The following is a 15,812-nucleotide window of genomic DNA, read 5'->3' as shown; positions in this document are numbered from 1 at the left end:
GAAAATTTAAATGGGGGGGGGGGGGGGAGCAGAATTTGAAAAACGAGACTTCTCACAAAGGGAGCATTATTACACTTAACAGAGCACCATGATGTACAAATGATTTGTTTTTGCTCCAATTGCCTACCACGTTGCAGGAAATAAACAATAACGAGAGTATATGTTTTACAAAGCTACGGTAGCTTAATAGGGACAAAGGAAAGATAAAGTCCAAATTTTGACTTTTTTAGTCAAAATTTTTGACATCTTATCTCAAAATTTTGACTCTTAGGCTAAAGTCAAAAAGTTGGACAAATGTTTTTGGTCAAATAGGTCCAAAAAAAGGGAAAATTCTGAGATAAAACGTCAAAATTTGACACAACTTTTGAGATAAAAAGTCAACATTTCGAGATTTGAGGACACTTTTATTCTATTATACGTGTAGCGGACGAACTTTCAGGGAAAAGATTGAGGGGTCGCTTAGCTTCATTCAACCTGAAAATATGGCTTTAATTGACTTTTCCTGCTTTAAGTTAGGGATTAGTACGGTAATCAAAGGGGGGGGGGGGCAGATCGCCCCAGTGCTCCCCCTCCCGTCCATGAATATGATACGTTAATTGGACGGAATGACAACCAAAGCTATATACCTAAAACTATTTGATACAGGGGCGGATCCAGGGGGGGGCCGGGGGGCCCGGGCCCTTCCTTTTTGAAAATCCTGATTTTTTTTTTTACCGCGTTCGAGGGAAAGGGCCCCATGCGTGATGAAAAAATTAAAAGAAAAAAATCATATGGAGTCTCGAAGTGTGAAAATTATTTGTATACAAAAATGTAGGTGTTGGGTAGGGTGAGCCGTAGGGCACTTTGGAAATTTCAGGAAATACCGAGTCGATTCGGGAAATTTTGGATTCCATTTCGGGAAAAACAAATTTTGAGTGTGGAAGCACTGAGCACGATGCACTTTAAACGTACGTTCGCGGCAGTCCGGATCCAGTAAGCAGGCGCGGATCCAGGGGGGTCCAGGGGGGTCCGGACACCCCTGCTCTTGGCCAAAAAAAAATGAAAAAAAAAATGAGAAAAAAAAAGAGAAAAAAAAAGAGAGAGAAAAAAATAATTAAATTAAACGCCAATTTTAAACATGTAGGACGTCAGAAGGGCGGTTATCCTTACAAGTCAGCCAGGTGTGTCTTTTCCGTCAAATGAACTATAGTGTGCACGTGTGCTACACGTGCCAAAAATGCCTAAAAATCTCAATTTTCAGACCGAAAATTTTCAAAATTGAGGTTGTGTTCGAATTTTTTTGGGCGGTGATGTGGCAGAGCGGTAGGCTGCATAGGAACTCGTACTGATGCAGATACATTTCGAGTGAGTTTTTGTAGGTGCTTTGCATGGCTAAATTGAAGGGGGTTCCCTGTTGTACTTAAATATCCAAGAATTTCACAATGGATGGAGGAAAACCCACTCCCCTTAGACCCTAGGATCACTGGAGGACAAACCCCTCACCCTTCCAGAATCCTGGATCCGGCCCTGCATCAAACAGTGGTGACGGAACGGGAGGGGGATTGGGGGCTAAAGGCATTATGATTTTTGTATCATCTCAACTCATCTGATATGTATTACCATATTTCATAGATTGTTTTTTTTTTCATCAATTGAGAAATTGCAGACATGAGATCCATATTTTCAGGCTAGGTACATTCAGCTTAGAATACTCGGGAAGTGCCGTTTCCGGCCATCTGGGGGCTTTGTAAAGCCAAAAAAATTATGGTACGCTACGCGCCAACCAATGGTGGCGCTCCGCTTAGATAGTCTTACGTTCAGGCGCGGCTGGACCAGTCAGACCTCCCCCTGTCACAAATCCTGCATCAGCCCCTGGTAAGCACGAAGCTAGCAGAGAGGGAAACGACTCGCAACTAGACGTGAGTATATGACGAAAGCAATACATGCTACATGCTGCACAGAAGCACGCACAGTGTGTATATGAAATTATTAGTTTCAAAAATGAAATGGGGGTGTAGGCGGTTTTACACTATCTAACGCAACGTAGGCGCCAAGAGACTGAAGTATTTTTAATGGAGGGCCCGAGGAACATGAACTTATAGCATGCTCCTCATGGTGAAACATAATTGCACCTATTAGGTGAATTGAGTGTACTTTTAATAGTAGGAAAGACTAGCGTAGGTTCTTATGACCAACTAGACCGGTTTCTGCTCTCAACTTTTATAGGAGGAGCTTCATCAGTAGTAGGCCTTTGAATATTTTATATTCGACATGAGCATCTCGTTCTCAAAATGCATCTATTTTCTGTGCACGAGTTTTTATGGACTCATGGTGCAACTATAAGAGCATCTAAAAAAGCTTCGTGTAAACCTTGAGAGTTAGCTGATTCTTCGTTAGTACGAAACCTTGAGTTAACAAGTAAATCTTTGAGATTTTGGGCCTTTTTGTAGGCTAGAATCGGTTCTTTTGGAAACAGTTTGGATAATTCCGCGTGTTGCGAGATTAAGTGCCAATGTTTCAAAAAAGCTTTTTTTTTCAAATGCGTTTTGTAACCCTTTTCCTTTTTTTGTGTAAAGATGAAGCGGATTCTCATTTTTCTTTTTAGGTCTTTTAATGACTTGAGAAGATTACATCGTTTAGGTTTTTCTGGAATTGCTCGGAATTTCAGACCTTTCCCCGGCGCAATAAACTCTATATTGGACATGTTTCTGTCTGATAGGTTCTTTACGAACTTTTTCAGTGTTTCTGCTTCTTTTCGAAGACATTGGGCTTTTGAGTGACTACTTGTAGTCTGTAGCTTCCTGTTGGTGGTGCGGATTTTTTTCGGAGCTTTTAGTAGCTTTCAGTGATCGGACATATTTCTTTTCTAGAAATCTCTCCCGTTGCCTTTTAGCTTGGCGGGATAACTCTTCTCTCCAGATACTACGGAGTGTCCTGCCTGCTCTTTGGAGTACTTGATTCCAAGAATCAAGTAATCTCCTCCGAGTGGTTTAGTAGCCCCGGGAGTCTAGGTGGGTCTCTTTGGACCTTGAGTTGATAGGTGGCGTTTTGGTCGCCGTCTATCGGAGAGATTTCTTTTGTGAGAGTAATGGGCCTTGACTGGAAAAGTCTTTGTTGACTGGTGAGGCACGAATATCAGTAATAAGTGAGTCCATGACTGGATATTGCGTGACCTCACGAGGCTACTTTTAAGAACATGAAATTATTGCACCTTAATGATATCCCACGTGTAATTTTTTGTAAAATAAATTTGCAAAAAGAGTACACCATCATTCTGATAAAGTGAAGGTGAGAGGGGCACTCTGACTGCATCAATAGTCTCCATCTGGAATGGGGCATCCAAGATGAAATGGCCTGGAGTAGCCTGGTAAAAAGTAGTATGCATCACCACCTACTCCCCAAAGACGTAAATCCCAGCTCATTGCTCGAAATTGCAAATATATGCCCGGAAAACCATGAATACATGATTTATTGGAAATAAATTTTACTCCAAACTTTCACGAAAAGTAGCACCAGATTGCACCGAGGACCTCCATATTTTGTGAAATTTTCCAAAGGGGAGGGGGCACCCACTCCCCTTAAACCACTCCCCAAGGACGACGATTAGGCATTTCCCATCTGGGCCCCCCCCCCTTCGGCGAAATCCTGGATCCGCCACTGTGATAGGGATGCGGTTTACACCACTGGCTTTGAAATATGCTATTGTTAACTTTCTAATCGGCTTGGAATTCACTATAAACTATACTATATCAAACTTGCTTTTCATTACAATATGCTGTAATCATGAGGGCATCCTTATTACATAAATTGATGCAAAGCAATTATTATAAGTTTTATACTGTACCAACTTATCCCCAAATGCAAGGGCGTAGGAACCGGGGGGCTGGGGGGGGGGGGGGCGCCAGCCCCCAGTGAAAAATATGGGGGGCGGAAGTATCATTCCGCCCCCCCCCCCGCTCCGCGAGTCAGAAAACCCCTTTTTCATTTCCAAATGAGAAAAAAATCTCATTTGGAGCACCAAATTGCATCTATAAGGCCAGGTGAAAATGCAAAATTATTTACAAAATGTATTGGGTGTTGAAGTGTGCTATATTGCACCAAATTGCATCTGAGGCCACCTGGAAATGCAAAAAAATTCCAAAGGGGAGGGGGATACCCCCTCCCCTTAGACCCCTCCCCCAGGCCGGCCATCAGTCTTCAGCCCCCCCACTCAAAAGTACCTTCCTACGCCACTGCCCAAATGTAAAAATCAACCTGCATGAACGGGCCCACATGTGTGTTTAGCAAATGATACAAGGGTAACGAACGTTCATTGAAACGAAATTGTATATTTGTTTTCACATGCCAAACTCAAAGCATTACTTTTCAGTTGGCTAAAAAATATATGGGAAGGAAGAAAGGTAAGGAATCGACTTCCATTGAAAGAAATCAATTTAAATCGCACCTATCTTTGTGCTTATTAAATCACTCAAAAATCACCAATCGTACTCGAGAAACTCTCAACATTTATCACAAGCAAGAAAACTCGACGAAGAATGCCATGGTCACGTGACTAACCGCTCCTTTTGGTTTGCGGTTTGATATTCTGTGGATGAAGTAAGTACGCGTACAGTAGGACCCGAAGTTCAGATTTCTTGTAACGTCTAAGTTAGTAACACAAACGAAATCAACTCAACGTACATTTTAGACAAAAAAAAACTATTAATCGTGTTTTGAGTTCAACTAAGCTAAATCATTATAAGTTTTATCTTATTATTTTACAGAAAAACGTAATTTTTGCCGGTTATGCGTGGATATAACAAAGTATGTTTGTTTCAACGGTACACTTCACGCTCAACTAAATGGCAATCCAAGAGGCTTTGCGTAAGTTGCTCATGTAACCAATCCTTGTAAATGTTGCTCCTGGGAAAAGTTGTTTGTGAAGTTGTATAAATTTGTAAGTACTTGTGTTGGTATATATGGACAAGGCACACACAATGCAACTCTCAAGACGTCGGACCGAGAAACTGGCTGAACATCCCGGAACTTATTTCAAGTTTCTTTCAGTTAATTAAGGTTTGATAAACAAACGCGTACACTTTCAACATATTCGGTGGTGTGAGTTAGTCACTACATGAAAGGGAGTGTTCATATAGGGGTAATGAAAGTTAAGTTTTTTATGCGTGAGATGGGGACATCGTCTGTGTAAAAACCAATAGGCTAATATTGGTTAGCATACATACAGTATTTACACAGGGCTCACATAACGTTAGTCATAAGTTAGGCCTAGGTCAGGGAATGGGCCTACGGTACTCAAATTGACATTGTTGTGGAAGTCAATAAGTTGGACTGTTTCAGCTGTAGTAATACGGGACATGTACACATGCAACTAACTTAATAATGCAATGAGTGTGATGTGGGTTTGCCACATGACAAAGAATAATTCAAATCTGAAATTGAAAAAGAAGAAAAAAAAAAAATCAAATTTGTTAAGGAAGAAACATGTTACATGTAAATGTAACTTGTAATGTAAGTAGGCTACAGGCTAGCCCACTTATAGACCTACCCTGAGCGTCAGTTCCTGAAAAGTACGACAACGAAAAACTTTGTTTTGTCTGTGAACTGATTTATGGTTTGCTGCAAGAATTTGTATCAGATATTTAACTGCTTTAAATAAAAAAGAAACAGGCCTAGGCTAGACTACAAATTACAGTGTGTTTGTTCCAATCAAGGAAGTCACACCTGGGAGAATGGGAGAGGGTCGCCATAAGTTCCAATATGTCGAAAGTGTCATGCATACTAACATGGCACATGCTCGAATTGAATAGTAATCTTGAGTAGTCTTAGTGCAGGTGCATGCATAGAATTTAGAATTGTTGCAGCGAAACGTTTCACATAGGTAAATGATAGGAATTATGGGATCAAACTTGAAAATAAATGTTTTAGAAACTAGTTTTGGCTTATATTGTCAAAACACAATATTTGATCATGAATGAAAAAATTGCCTTCTGGTTCCATTCGTATGTTAATTTGCAAAAGTCAGAAAAGCCATCAAATGTTAATATATCCCTCCATCTCTCATACAGTATATCCCCTCCATCCCTCATGTACATCCCTCCATCCCTCATCTAAATTCCCCCCATGTTTAACCCTCCATCCCTCAAGTAATCAACGTACATTACTTTGTTTGTTTTCCTTTTCTCCTGAATATTGCAGATTAATTAAGCCATTGACCCAGTTCTTCAGCAAGTGCTAAGAATGACAAACTACATGAAATGGTGAAGGTCTCCTTATTGGCTTCATTAATCTAAGTTGTAAGTTTTGAGCCAGTTTTACTCCGGAGACAGTAGCCAGGTGACGATGGGACACCACCGCATTGCAGGCAACGTGACTGCTGTTTGTTTCATCTCCATCTTGTTTGTCCTTCTCGTGGCCTCGGTCGATACCTCAACTGCCTCCAATTCGACTTCCATTCCTCACCACTGCCGAAAGACGGCTACCTGTGTACCGGTGGAGGATAACCTGAGCTGCGGCTCTACCAGCATCGACCATCCGTTTACGACGTTCGTTCTCGTCCAGGAGTCTGAGAATTGGACCACGAGTGATGTCCTTCACAAGCTTCGGCAGTGGAGCGGTCTACGCCAGGTGCCGACCTGCTGGGAGAAGATACTGCCACTCCTTTGTGCCCTCTACACCCCCAACTGTGTGAACGGATCTGTGGAATTACCCGGCAGAGACATGTGCGAGGAAACTCGAGGTCCTTGTGAAATAGTTGAGATCAGACAGGGCTGGCCGGCCTTTCTTAACTGCTCGAACGATGACATATATGGAAATGGCTGTTCAGACCATGTAAGTTTCAAATAAGTTAAAGAAATAGTGGGACATTGTGTTTCTTAAAGTCAAATGGACCGTTGTTTACGGTTAACTTACTGTGACATCAGAGAAATGAAAGTTTGTTGTTTACTTTGCTACTAATTCACCTGTCTCCTCACAACTGCACCCTGGTGCTACGGTGTCTAGAGTGACCTGGTAACCTTTGACACTGACCTCTCCTGTTGACCGGTCACCTCCGGTCAAACTACCCCCTCTTTCTGCCAACACAAATTGTCAAGCTAGAGTTGCCAAGATCTCTGTGTATCTTGTTTGTGACAAGACTAGTTTAACTATCATGCTGTGATATGAACACTTGTAATGGAGCCCAGCACAGCTTTGAGATTATTATGGGGGTCAGTTGTCAGACCAATATTCAAGTTTGCTGAAATTGCTGCCCGTGTTGGCATAAGGCTGATGTAGAAAATAATCATTGCTGAGAAAAATTATTGGTGGGAGCATGGTCTCTGTGCCCACCTTCCCCACTATTGCTGTGGGGGAGTGGGAAGGAGGGGGTGGCATGGCCACATACATAACTAAGAAATTTGTACTCTGTATGCCTGTTTGTGTGTGCCACTGTATAGAGTCCACCTAGTGCTTTAGTTATACCTGGGCCCCGTTCCACAAAGACTAACTTACGCTTGATCTTAAGATCAAACTTAAGTTCGATTCTCATGCGATTGATCGTAGCGTAAGTTCGATCGTTAAGTAGCGTTCCACAAAATCAAACTTACGCTACGCATGATTCTAATTAATATTTGGTCAGTGGACGAGGCTACTTTGACCTTTCGTGACCTCAAATCACTTGCGTCTCCGAAGTTTTGACACTGCGAACAACCTGTCGGCGCATTATATGTCATCAAAATGGTGAGTAAATATCAGATAAATGTGTCAGAATAAACATTTAACCACAATCTTTACAAGAATAACCTTTGCCATATTTGATTGCATTGGTTCGTTGTGTGTTACGACTCAAAAACATTGAAAGATCGTCCGTTGACCGCATTTTATCTGCCAACTCGGTAGTCTTTGCGTACGTTAAATTAGTTTAATACAGGCAGTCAGTGTTATATGTAGGCTATGTACTAGAGCCTAGAGGAATACCCGGGACAACGTTAGGCCTGCCTACGTCTTTTCTAAAGTTTAGGCCTAGCAGTAACACAAATTTATATGAGCAAATGACTACTGTATAAAGGATAAACTACATAAGTATACGCCTGTATTATTACACGGACGACTTAGGCTTAGTACTACAAGACTATACAGTATACTTAGGCCTATAATGGTACCCGGCTAATGATTACCAGTGGGATCATTGACTGATATTGATAAATTGTCACAATTTCGTACAAAGGAACTCTGTATGAAGTCCAGACTAAAAAGAGAGGTATAGTTATTGCACTTGCACCCCTTGTAGGCTTAATTCTGAACAAAAGTGAAAGTCACCTAGCTAGCCTAACTTTTTTTTAATGTCCACAAAACAAAAATAAAAGCAGCAATAGCCTAGGTCTACAGGGCCTAACCTACCCACACTAAAGTCTGAGTTGTATACCCTATGTTTCTTTTGGCTGAACTTGAGCTGACCGGTAGTTTACATCCTTAGTGATGTAAATATTTATTTTGGATTGTTTCAGTCTAGGCCTAAAGCATTGTTAAATCGGAAGTCGACATTTTGAAAGGCAACACTGCAGGTAAACGGGGTTTAAACCCCGTTTACCTGCAGTGTTTTGTTATTATTAATTTTGTTATTATAGACCTTCCTTGCTAGGTGCACACTATGCAAGCAACTTTATCTGCCCACTTAGCCAAGGCCAGAGTAGCTAAGTCGAGCTGGGACTCTACTACAAAATACAAACACGTTTTAAGTGCTCATATTTCAAGGGACATGGCTTTAGAAGTTATTACAATTAAAGCTGTTCAATGGGATGAGCAGCTGTGTGTGCTGCTTGCCTATAGCCTTTGACTGTTGGAACTCAAAATAGAGGTCATGGGGTTTATCCTGGTATTACCAAGGCTGGCTCATTAAGTTTTGAGCACAGTGTTCTTGAGTAGTTAATGATAACTTGACAATTTTCACAGTAACAATTTTTTTCATTTTTTCCTAGTCTAACCCAAAAGAAAAAAGATGCAGGAAGAAGAATTTTTCCCAGCATGAAATCATCATTCTTTGCCAGTTTGTCAAAGAAAATCGGGAAAAATTGTTTGGTCGAGCTGGACATTGCTCACAGAAGGTAAGACTTTTAAAAGCCTAATTGCACATCACACTTTGCAATTTGAAGCTTTGTTTCTTTTTTTTTCAAATTGAATACAATCAGTACATTTTGCATTTAGTATTGACAGAGTATTAATCAAAGGTGTGATGTTGTCGGAGTAAATGACATAGAATGATTTTCCTATTTAAGACACATGCATGCTTTCATTTTGCGGCAAAAATATGCACTCAGCAGAATTGTGGGACTTGAGAATATGTTGTGTACTGCATATCTGTTTGGAATGTAAATTGTACCGTGTGTGTGTGTGTGTGCGTAATGACACTATTTGAAGTTGAAAACATAGCCTGTAATATCACCTAATGCTCTGTCATAATGTAAACAGATAAAGAGAAGTAGAATCCTGACATAGCACAAAATGGATATAAGATTTATTCAGAAAATATAAGTATTGAACATTAAATCATGTGTTTAAATTAAATCTGTTAGGAAAATATAGCAATATATATATAGGAAAATATTAAAGGAAAATAAAGCAATATATAATTTATGTGATATTGTAACTAACATAGTAATTAATTTGTAATGAATGCCAGAAGCAATATAAAAATTTAGATTTTTAATTCTTTTATGTAGCTGAAGGACATATTGTTGGGCTTTCTGAATTGTGTTTTAACCTCCATGCATATCCAACAGGTAGAAGACAGAAAAAAAAGCTACTGGGAGAAGGCTGCACATTCCATCAGGGTTGCAGGAGGAGCCTCAGAGAGAAGTGCCTCTGAGCTAAAGAAAAAATGGTCAGATCTCAAGATTCTGGCCAAAAAATATCAAAGAGCAAAACATGCAACAGGTAAATAGCAATTATTGGCACATCACATCCATCACGGATTTCTTGACATATAATGAAATGGAAATTGATAAACATTGTTCATATCATTTTATTTTAGGTGGAGGGCCAGCAGCTGACTACAGCCCTGTTTACGAGGCCGTGTTAGAGGCAATGGCCCCCCAGGCCAGAGATGGTGTCAATGCTCTGGGGACATCAGAGACAGACCCTTTGACTGCTATGAGCGAGTCATCACAGGTACAATTTATATGATATTCATGTTAAAATACCCAATTTAAATTTGAGTACAAGAAGCCTATAGCTTTTGGTGAACTTTAAAGGTCATCTGTGATCACCAGAAGTCAAATTGTGAAAGCCTAGAAAACTACAGCACTCCAACTTAATATGATACATAATATGTTTTTGGTACCCTTGATGAATATTTTGTAATTGATTAATTGTTTTCATTTGTTCTATTCACAGGATTCACCTGCACCATCACCAATCAGGCAGTCAACCCTTTCCCCAACAGTTGTCCCTCTTCCCCAGTTGTCCCCAAATTATGATAACCAAGTGATACAGACCTCATTACAAGAGGAAATAATCAAAATTGAGAGGGAAAAGCTTGAGCTAGCCAGACAGAATTTGGAAGTGCAAAAAGGCATTCTTTCGGCACTTCAAATCATCTCAGCAGCCCTTGGTCCTGAAAAGTAACTTTAAATACATACTTGACCCCCTCCCCCACCCCTTCCTCACTGTTATTTTGTGTCTAATTAGGTATAATTAATAGTATAATGGTGCTATGTATTACTGTTAAAAAATTGTGTCGCAATCTTTAGTAAACTCCTGGTTGTCAAGACCTTTCATTCATGCCAGCTGCCCATGGCTTTAGAAAATTGGGTCACATTAATTAGTGATCCTCCTGTTATAAACAATGTCATCAAGTAAACTAAACTGGTCAAGATTTCTGAAGAGGTTCATTCCAGGCCAAAGAAGCCAGTTATACTGTCTCACTGTTATAATTACACAGCCTACACTATAGTGTACTCTTCTACGTGGAATATATTTATTTACTAAGTAGCTTTATTGCATATACAAGTGAAGAAAGCTAAGGAACTATTATTTTAATAGGCAAACCATCTGAGTGGGAGTTGTAGATAATATTAATGATCAAGAATTGTATAATGCCTTTCCAACCATCTTTGAGTTGAATGTCATTTCTGAACCGTCCATTATGTAACAGCACTGTAGGTCAACTTTAGATACTAATTTTTAGCTTATATACTATCTGCCTTAGATATTAAATTTCTATTGGGTGTACTACTGAAACTAAATTGATGGTCAACATAAATTAAATTCAAAATACGATTTTAAGCTGTTATGTTAGAATGTCAAAACTGCAAGTGGTATTTGATAAATGCAAAATGTTTGTTTGACATGACATTCATATTCTTTGCTGACACTATGTATAGCCAAAACTAATTTGCCTCTTTCAAGGGTAAAAAAGGATAGGGGAAGGGTTAGAAGAAGGTATAAGACCATCATTTAGGTGAAAAAATTAGTAATTATATCTGCCCGGACAGCTGCCCCATGGACATTATCAGGTGCTGCACCAGCTTCATCTGGGTCTGGTTGAACCTGTTGGTCACGCTGGGGGTCTAAGTGTGGCTCTTTCAAGTCCTTGCTGATGTTAAAGAGGATACAGCAGGCAACGATAATATCACAAGCTCTTTGAGGTTCTATTTGCATGCCATCGCCAAGCAGACATCGAAATTTGTTCTTGAGCTGGCCGTTGACTTGCTCAATCTTGGCTCGTGTCCTTGTCTGAGCACTGCAATTAAAGAATAATTATAAACTTGAAGACAGCTGTTTATTTCTTTGTTCACTATTAAGTAATTTATGTCTAGTTTTGTCCGTATGGTGAACTACAATATACAGTCATAACTGATACTATATTGAGTTTGTGATTTTGTGTGTGTGCTTTTTGTACAAATCTAAAGTGATGTATAAATTTAGATAGTCCAATGAGCTGAAATGATACGATACCATACCTCGATATGTATTGGTTTGTACAAGCTTACTTACTTATTGAATGAGGTCTCTTCGAGTGTGGTTGGGTTCTGAATAGGCGTCATCAACCATGGCTGTAGAGGATAACCAGAGTCCCCGAGAAGTATCCCTTGAAGTTGGTGGTCCTCAAACTGTCTCCCAACAAGGCTTTCACTCAATATCCTACTGTCATGGGTACTGCCTGGCCATCGTGCTACAACATTGATGATTTTGTATTTTGCACTACAAATTAGCTGTACATTGATTGCATGTCTACCTTTACGGCTAACAAATACATACTCATCCGGCCCATAGTTACAACCGTGAATTCCAATCAATGTCCCATCTACTGCACCCACAACCTGCGGAAATCCTGCTACCAAAAAAAATTCCCTCTGAGCATTGGTCACAGAGGCTGGAGTGATTGGGAACTTAATTTCATCATTCCGGATTTGAACCAATGCTTTTGTAACCCTCCTCAATGCCCGTGAGGCAGATGACTTGCTGCATCCGTGTAAAGAGGCACACTCTGCTAAGGCACTTTTCGATCCTGATGCATAAAATCTTAGAGCAATGAAAACCTGCAAACTGGCTGACAGCGCCCTACTTCTGTTGGTGGGATGTTCTAACTGGGCCCTTAATCTATTAATTATAGTCATACAGCCTAGCCTAGTAAACCTATATCTTTGGTACATGTCAACATCATTGTAAAGTTCAAAAGGCTGCCTTCTGTCTCTAAAAATTCTCTCTCTTTGTAGAATCCGACGATAATTGCGTTGTTGACCAGCTTGCCGATACACAAATAACGCCATTTGTGCAAAAGTACATGAAATTCACATTGTATTACTTCTACATGTACTGTGTACAGTAAAAACATAACAAATTTAAAACAAGTGTTTACCATAGCAACGTATCATACTTACGATTGATCTGGATCACTACTTAAAGTTACGCATGATCGGATCAAACTTAAGCTTGATATCAAGCGTAAGTTTCTTTGTGGAACGGAGATAAGTTTGATATCAAACTTACGCTCGATCGGCTGACTTACGCACGATCGATCAAACTTAAGATCAAGCGTAAGTCTTTGTGGAACGGGGCCCTGATATTAGAAAAGGTCAATACATTATACGTACAGTATACACATAATCACCACAAATGTTTGACTCTCCAAAATTAATATCAGATTTCAATGTCATCAATATGCAATCTGAATGGAACATAATTGTGCCAATTATTTTACATCAGCACAAAACCAACAGGACATACAGTTCGCAATTTACATTCAATACTCGTTTTCTTCGACAGAATACATTCCAGGAAGTCACTCTCAACAGCACGGGAGAATGCGAGTATCCGTTGGTTACGACGGATAACGAGGCCAGTTGGTATGAGCACGTAGAGGGCTGCGGTGTCCAATGTCAGAATGTTTACTTCAGCGAAGGTGAACACAGCAAGATGCACACGTTCGTTGCAGTTCTTGCCAGCCTTTGCCTCGTCCTGACATTTTTTACTTTGGTAAGTTCCATCGATGAATCTTGTACGGTTTGTACCAGTGATCACCGAGAATCGGTGCAGTTGCTCGTATGAGGGGTATGCTGGTGAGGGACAGTCGGACACTGTAAAACTTACGTAGAAGAAAAGAGGAAGTAGTCTAGGCTTCAGTGCGTTGTAGGGCTGTGAGTTTTCGTTTAAAGACCTAAACTTTTAAACGGCCGATTTTTCGTTCGTTTAAACGTTCGCGAAAATCGCGAGAAAACGCCGAGCATAAAGGCGTGGGGTCCAGGGGACCGTCCCAGGGCCCTGGTGGGGCGAAGACCCTGGAAAAGGAAAAGGAATTTTTTGCGTGTCTGGCGATAAAAAAATTCGCAGATGAGGATGCAAAATACTGACAACTTTTTGAATTTAAATTGTCACGAAGCTGATGAAAAATTTTAAATGACAAGTTAGAGTAGCTGTATTATGTTATAAAATGAAAAGAGATTCAATCTGTTTTACAATCTTTAAAAAGTTTAACTTACAGAACCTCCGATATTATGAAACAAAAAACGTTCGGCAAAGCCCCGTTCTAGAATGCCTAACAATGAATAGCGCGCACTAAATGTACATCAGTTTACAACTGCAGTACGGTTTAACCTAACTTAAATACTACGGTAGGATACTGTATATGTGCTCAGAATTTTCCCAGGTACAAACTGCGCGCTCATCCCCTGTCTAACACCTGCTTGTTAACATTTTGGCACGTTTCCAAGAAACGTTTCATGGAGTATTCCCCATGATACACGAGGCACAGTTAATACACGCAGCACAAGATATCAAGCTATGGTCATCTTTATGAAAGTAAACCTTGTAATAAAATATGTTTTAGGCCACACGGCATGATTAACTAATGCTTAACATTATTTCCATGTTCTTGTAGAAAACGTCAAGTTCGCAAAATACAATTGGTTGTGTTTTTGTAGTTACGTGAGATCCGTAACAGACGAGTTGGTTAGGCTATTTGCTATACACTTAACTATAGTAGGACATTATTTTTTCCATATTTTTGGAAATTCTAGAAAATACTTTCTCCCCCCCCCCCCCGCTTAACACCAGATGTGGTCTTACGGTTTATTTATAAATGGGTGTACTAGAGCCTTGTATACATGACATTAGTTGCATTTAGCACGATTTGCCAGTTTCGCGTGAATTTTTCGAAAGTGTTTTGCTGGATCTTTTGTAAAATTTGAAAGGTGTACCAACTTACTTTTCGTACACAATTGGTAATTTCTCTACTGATTTTCAGAGTTTTTTTAGCTCATACCAGCATGCTGGTGTGAGCTATTGTTACAGTGCGGCGTCTATCACTCTATCACTCTATCATTCTATCACTCTATCACTCTATCCGTCAACAATTGGTAAAACCGCTCCCACTCGCACAGTGTTTGATGGAATTTCATGAAACTTGGACACAAGGACCATTGGGTATAGGGCCATCAGAGATGGTCCAAAATTTGGGGTCAAAGGTCACCTGTGGGCCGTAATGGGCCATTTTGTGGAAATACGCAAAATGCTTCTTCTCCTACAGATTCCATGGTACAATGTTGAGGGTTTGTCACGATAGTACTATGGTAGTTTTACCTTCAGGGTGTTCATGAATTTGAGATCAAAGATCAACTAGGGGTCTTTTGTGGCCCGGGCCACGGCCCTATATTTTCAAATTGCTCCTGTTCGTACAGTGTATGGCCAATTATAATGAAACTTGGTCACAATGTTCCTCGGGATGAGAGTTACGAGGGGTGTTCGGAAAATTGAGGTCAAATGTCATTTAGGGGGTCATCGGGGGTCATTCTGTGTAATATTTTCAAATATCTCAATCTCCTCAAGATTTTGATGGATCATATTCAAAGATGAACTGATGATTGTTGGATTGTGTATGAATAAGGTGATGCCTAATAATTTTTGGTCAAAAGTTAATTAATTACAATTAATCCCCATTGTTTAAAAAAAATCTGAGCCTTCACTTTTTGCCAAAGCTCCTTTAATTTGTCTCCCAGTTTCTGCAGTGTTTGTTTACATTTGTGGTTAAGCTCTGCAGAGGCTGTTAGTGGAATTAAAGCAGGACTGGGAGTTGTTATTAACTGTTGAACTGTAAGCATGAGAGCCCTATAGCCAATCAGCACTTGCCGATTCTTAGAAGTCTTTGAGCCTGAGGTATGTAGGCAGCTTGTGAAGTTATATATAGGGAGTGCTTGTGAAGTTATGTCTGCTAAGGTAGAGGGGAGAAGGTTTAACAGGGTACAGTAGGTCAGTGGTATTGTTTGAGAGAGTGGGTAAAATAGGATTTAAAGGGGAAAATTGGAATTATAGCCAGTGGTGTTGCCAGGATTCTGCTAATGGAGGGGGGGGGGGGTATCCCT

General features: G+C 40.2%; 3 protein-coding genes across 5 annotated transcripts in view; 2 read left to right on the top strand and 1 right to left on the bottom strand.

Annotated features, from left to right (window-relative positions):
• Positions 1-4,916: 4,916 nt before the first annotated feature.
• LOC139984039 (protein smoothened-like) overlaps positions 4,917-15,812 on the top strand; it is a 50,504-nt gene continuing 39,608 nt past the window's right edge. Inside the window, exons 1-3 of one of the 3 annotated variants that reach the window (XM_071997682.1) lie at positions 4,917-5,034; positions 6,175-6,807; positions 13,222-13,431. In XM_071997682.1, the coding sequence (XP_071853783.1) occupies positions 6,319-6,807; positions 13,222-13,431 (699 nt within the window). In that variant the 5' untranslated portion in view covers positions 4,917-5,034; positions 6,175-6,318. Of the gene's footprint in view, positions 5,117-6,174; positions 6,808-13,221; positions 13,432-15,812 lie in introns of all 3 variants that reach the window. The other 2 variants (XM_071997683.1, XM_071997685.1) reach the window with 2 other exon arrangements.
• LOC139984045 (uncharacterized) lies at positions 7,443-10,584 on the top strand. The gene is made up of 5 exons (XM_071997696.1): positions 7,443-7,695; positions 8,934-9,059; positions 9,735-9,888; positions 9,986-10,122; positions 10,348-10,584. Exons 1-5 carry the CDS (start codon positions 7,693-7,695, stop codon positions 10,576-10,578), a joined length of 651 nt encoding a protein of 216 aa, XP_071853797.1. The 5' UTR covers positions 7,443-7,692; the 3' UTR covers positions 10,579-10,584.
• Positions 10,598-13,047, bottom strand: LOC139984041 (putative nuclease HARBI1). Its single transcript, XM_071997691.1, has 2 exons — positions 11,950-13,047; positions 10,598-11,695 (listed from the first exon to the last, which is right to left on the bottom strand). Exons 1-2 carry the CDS (start codon positions 12,723-12,725, stop codon positions 11,410-11,412), a joined length of 1,062 nt encoding a protein of 353 aa, XP_071853792.1. The 5' UTR covers positions 12,726-13,047; the 3' UTR covers positions 10,598-11,409.

The sequence above is a fragment of the Apostichopus japonicus genome, chromosome 17 (genome assembly GCF_037975245.1).
Source record: "Apostichopus japonicus isolate 1M-3 chromosome 17, ASM3797524v1, whole genome shotgun sequence".
NCBI classification, from domain to species: Eukaryota; Metazoa; Echinodermata; class Holothuroidea; order Aspidochirotida; family Stichopodidae; genus Apostichopus; species Apostichopus japonicus.
The sequence above is the reverse complement of the archived record's forward strand: the minus strand, read 5'-3'. Positions and strand labels throughout refer to the sequence as shown.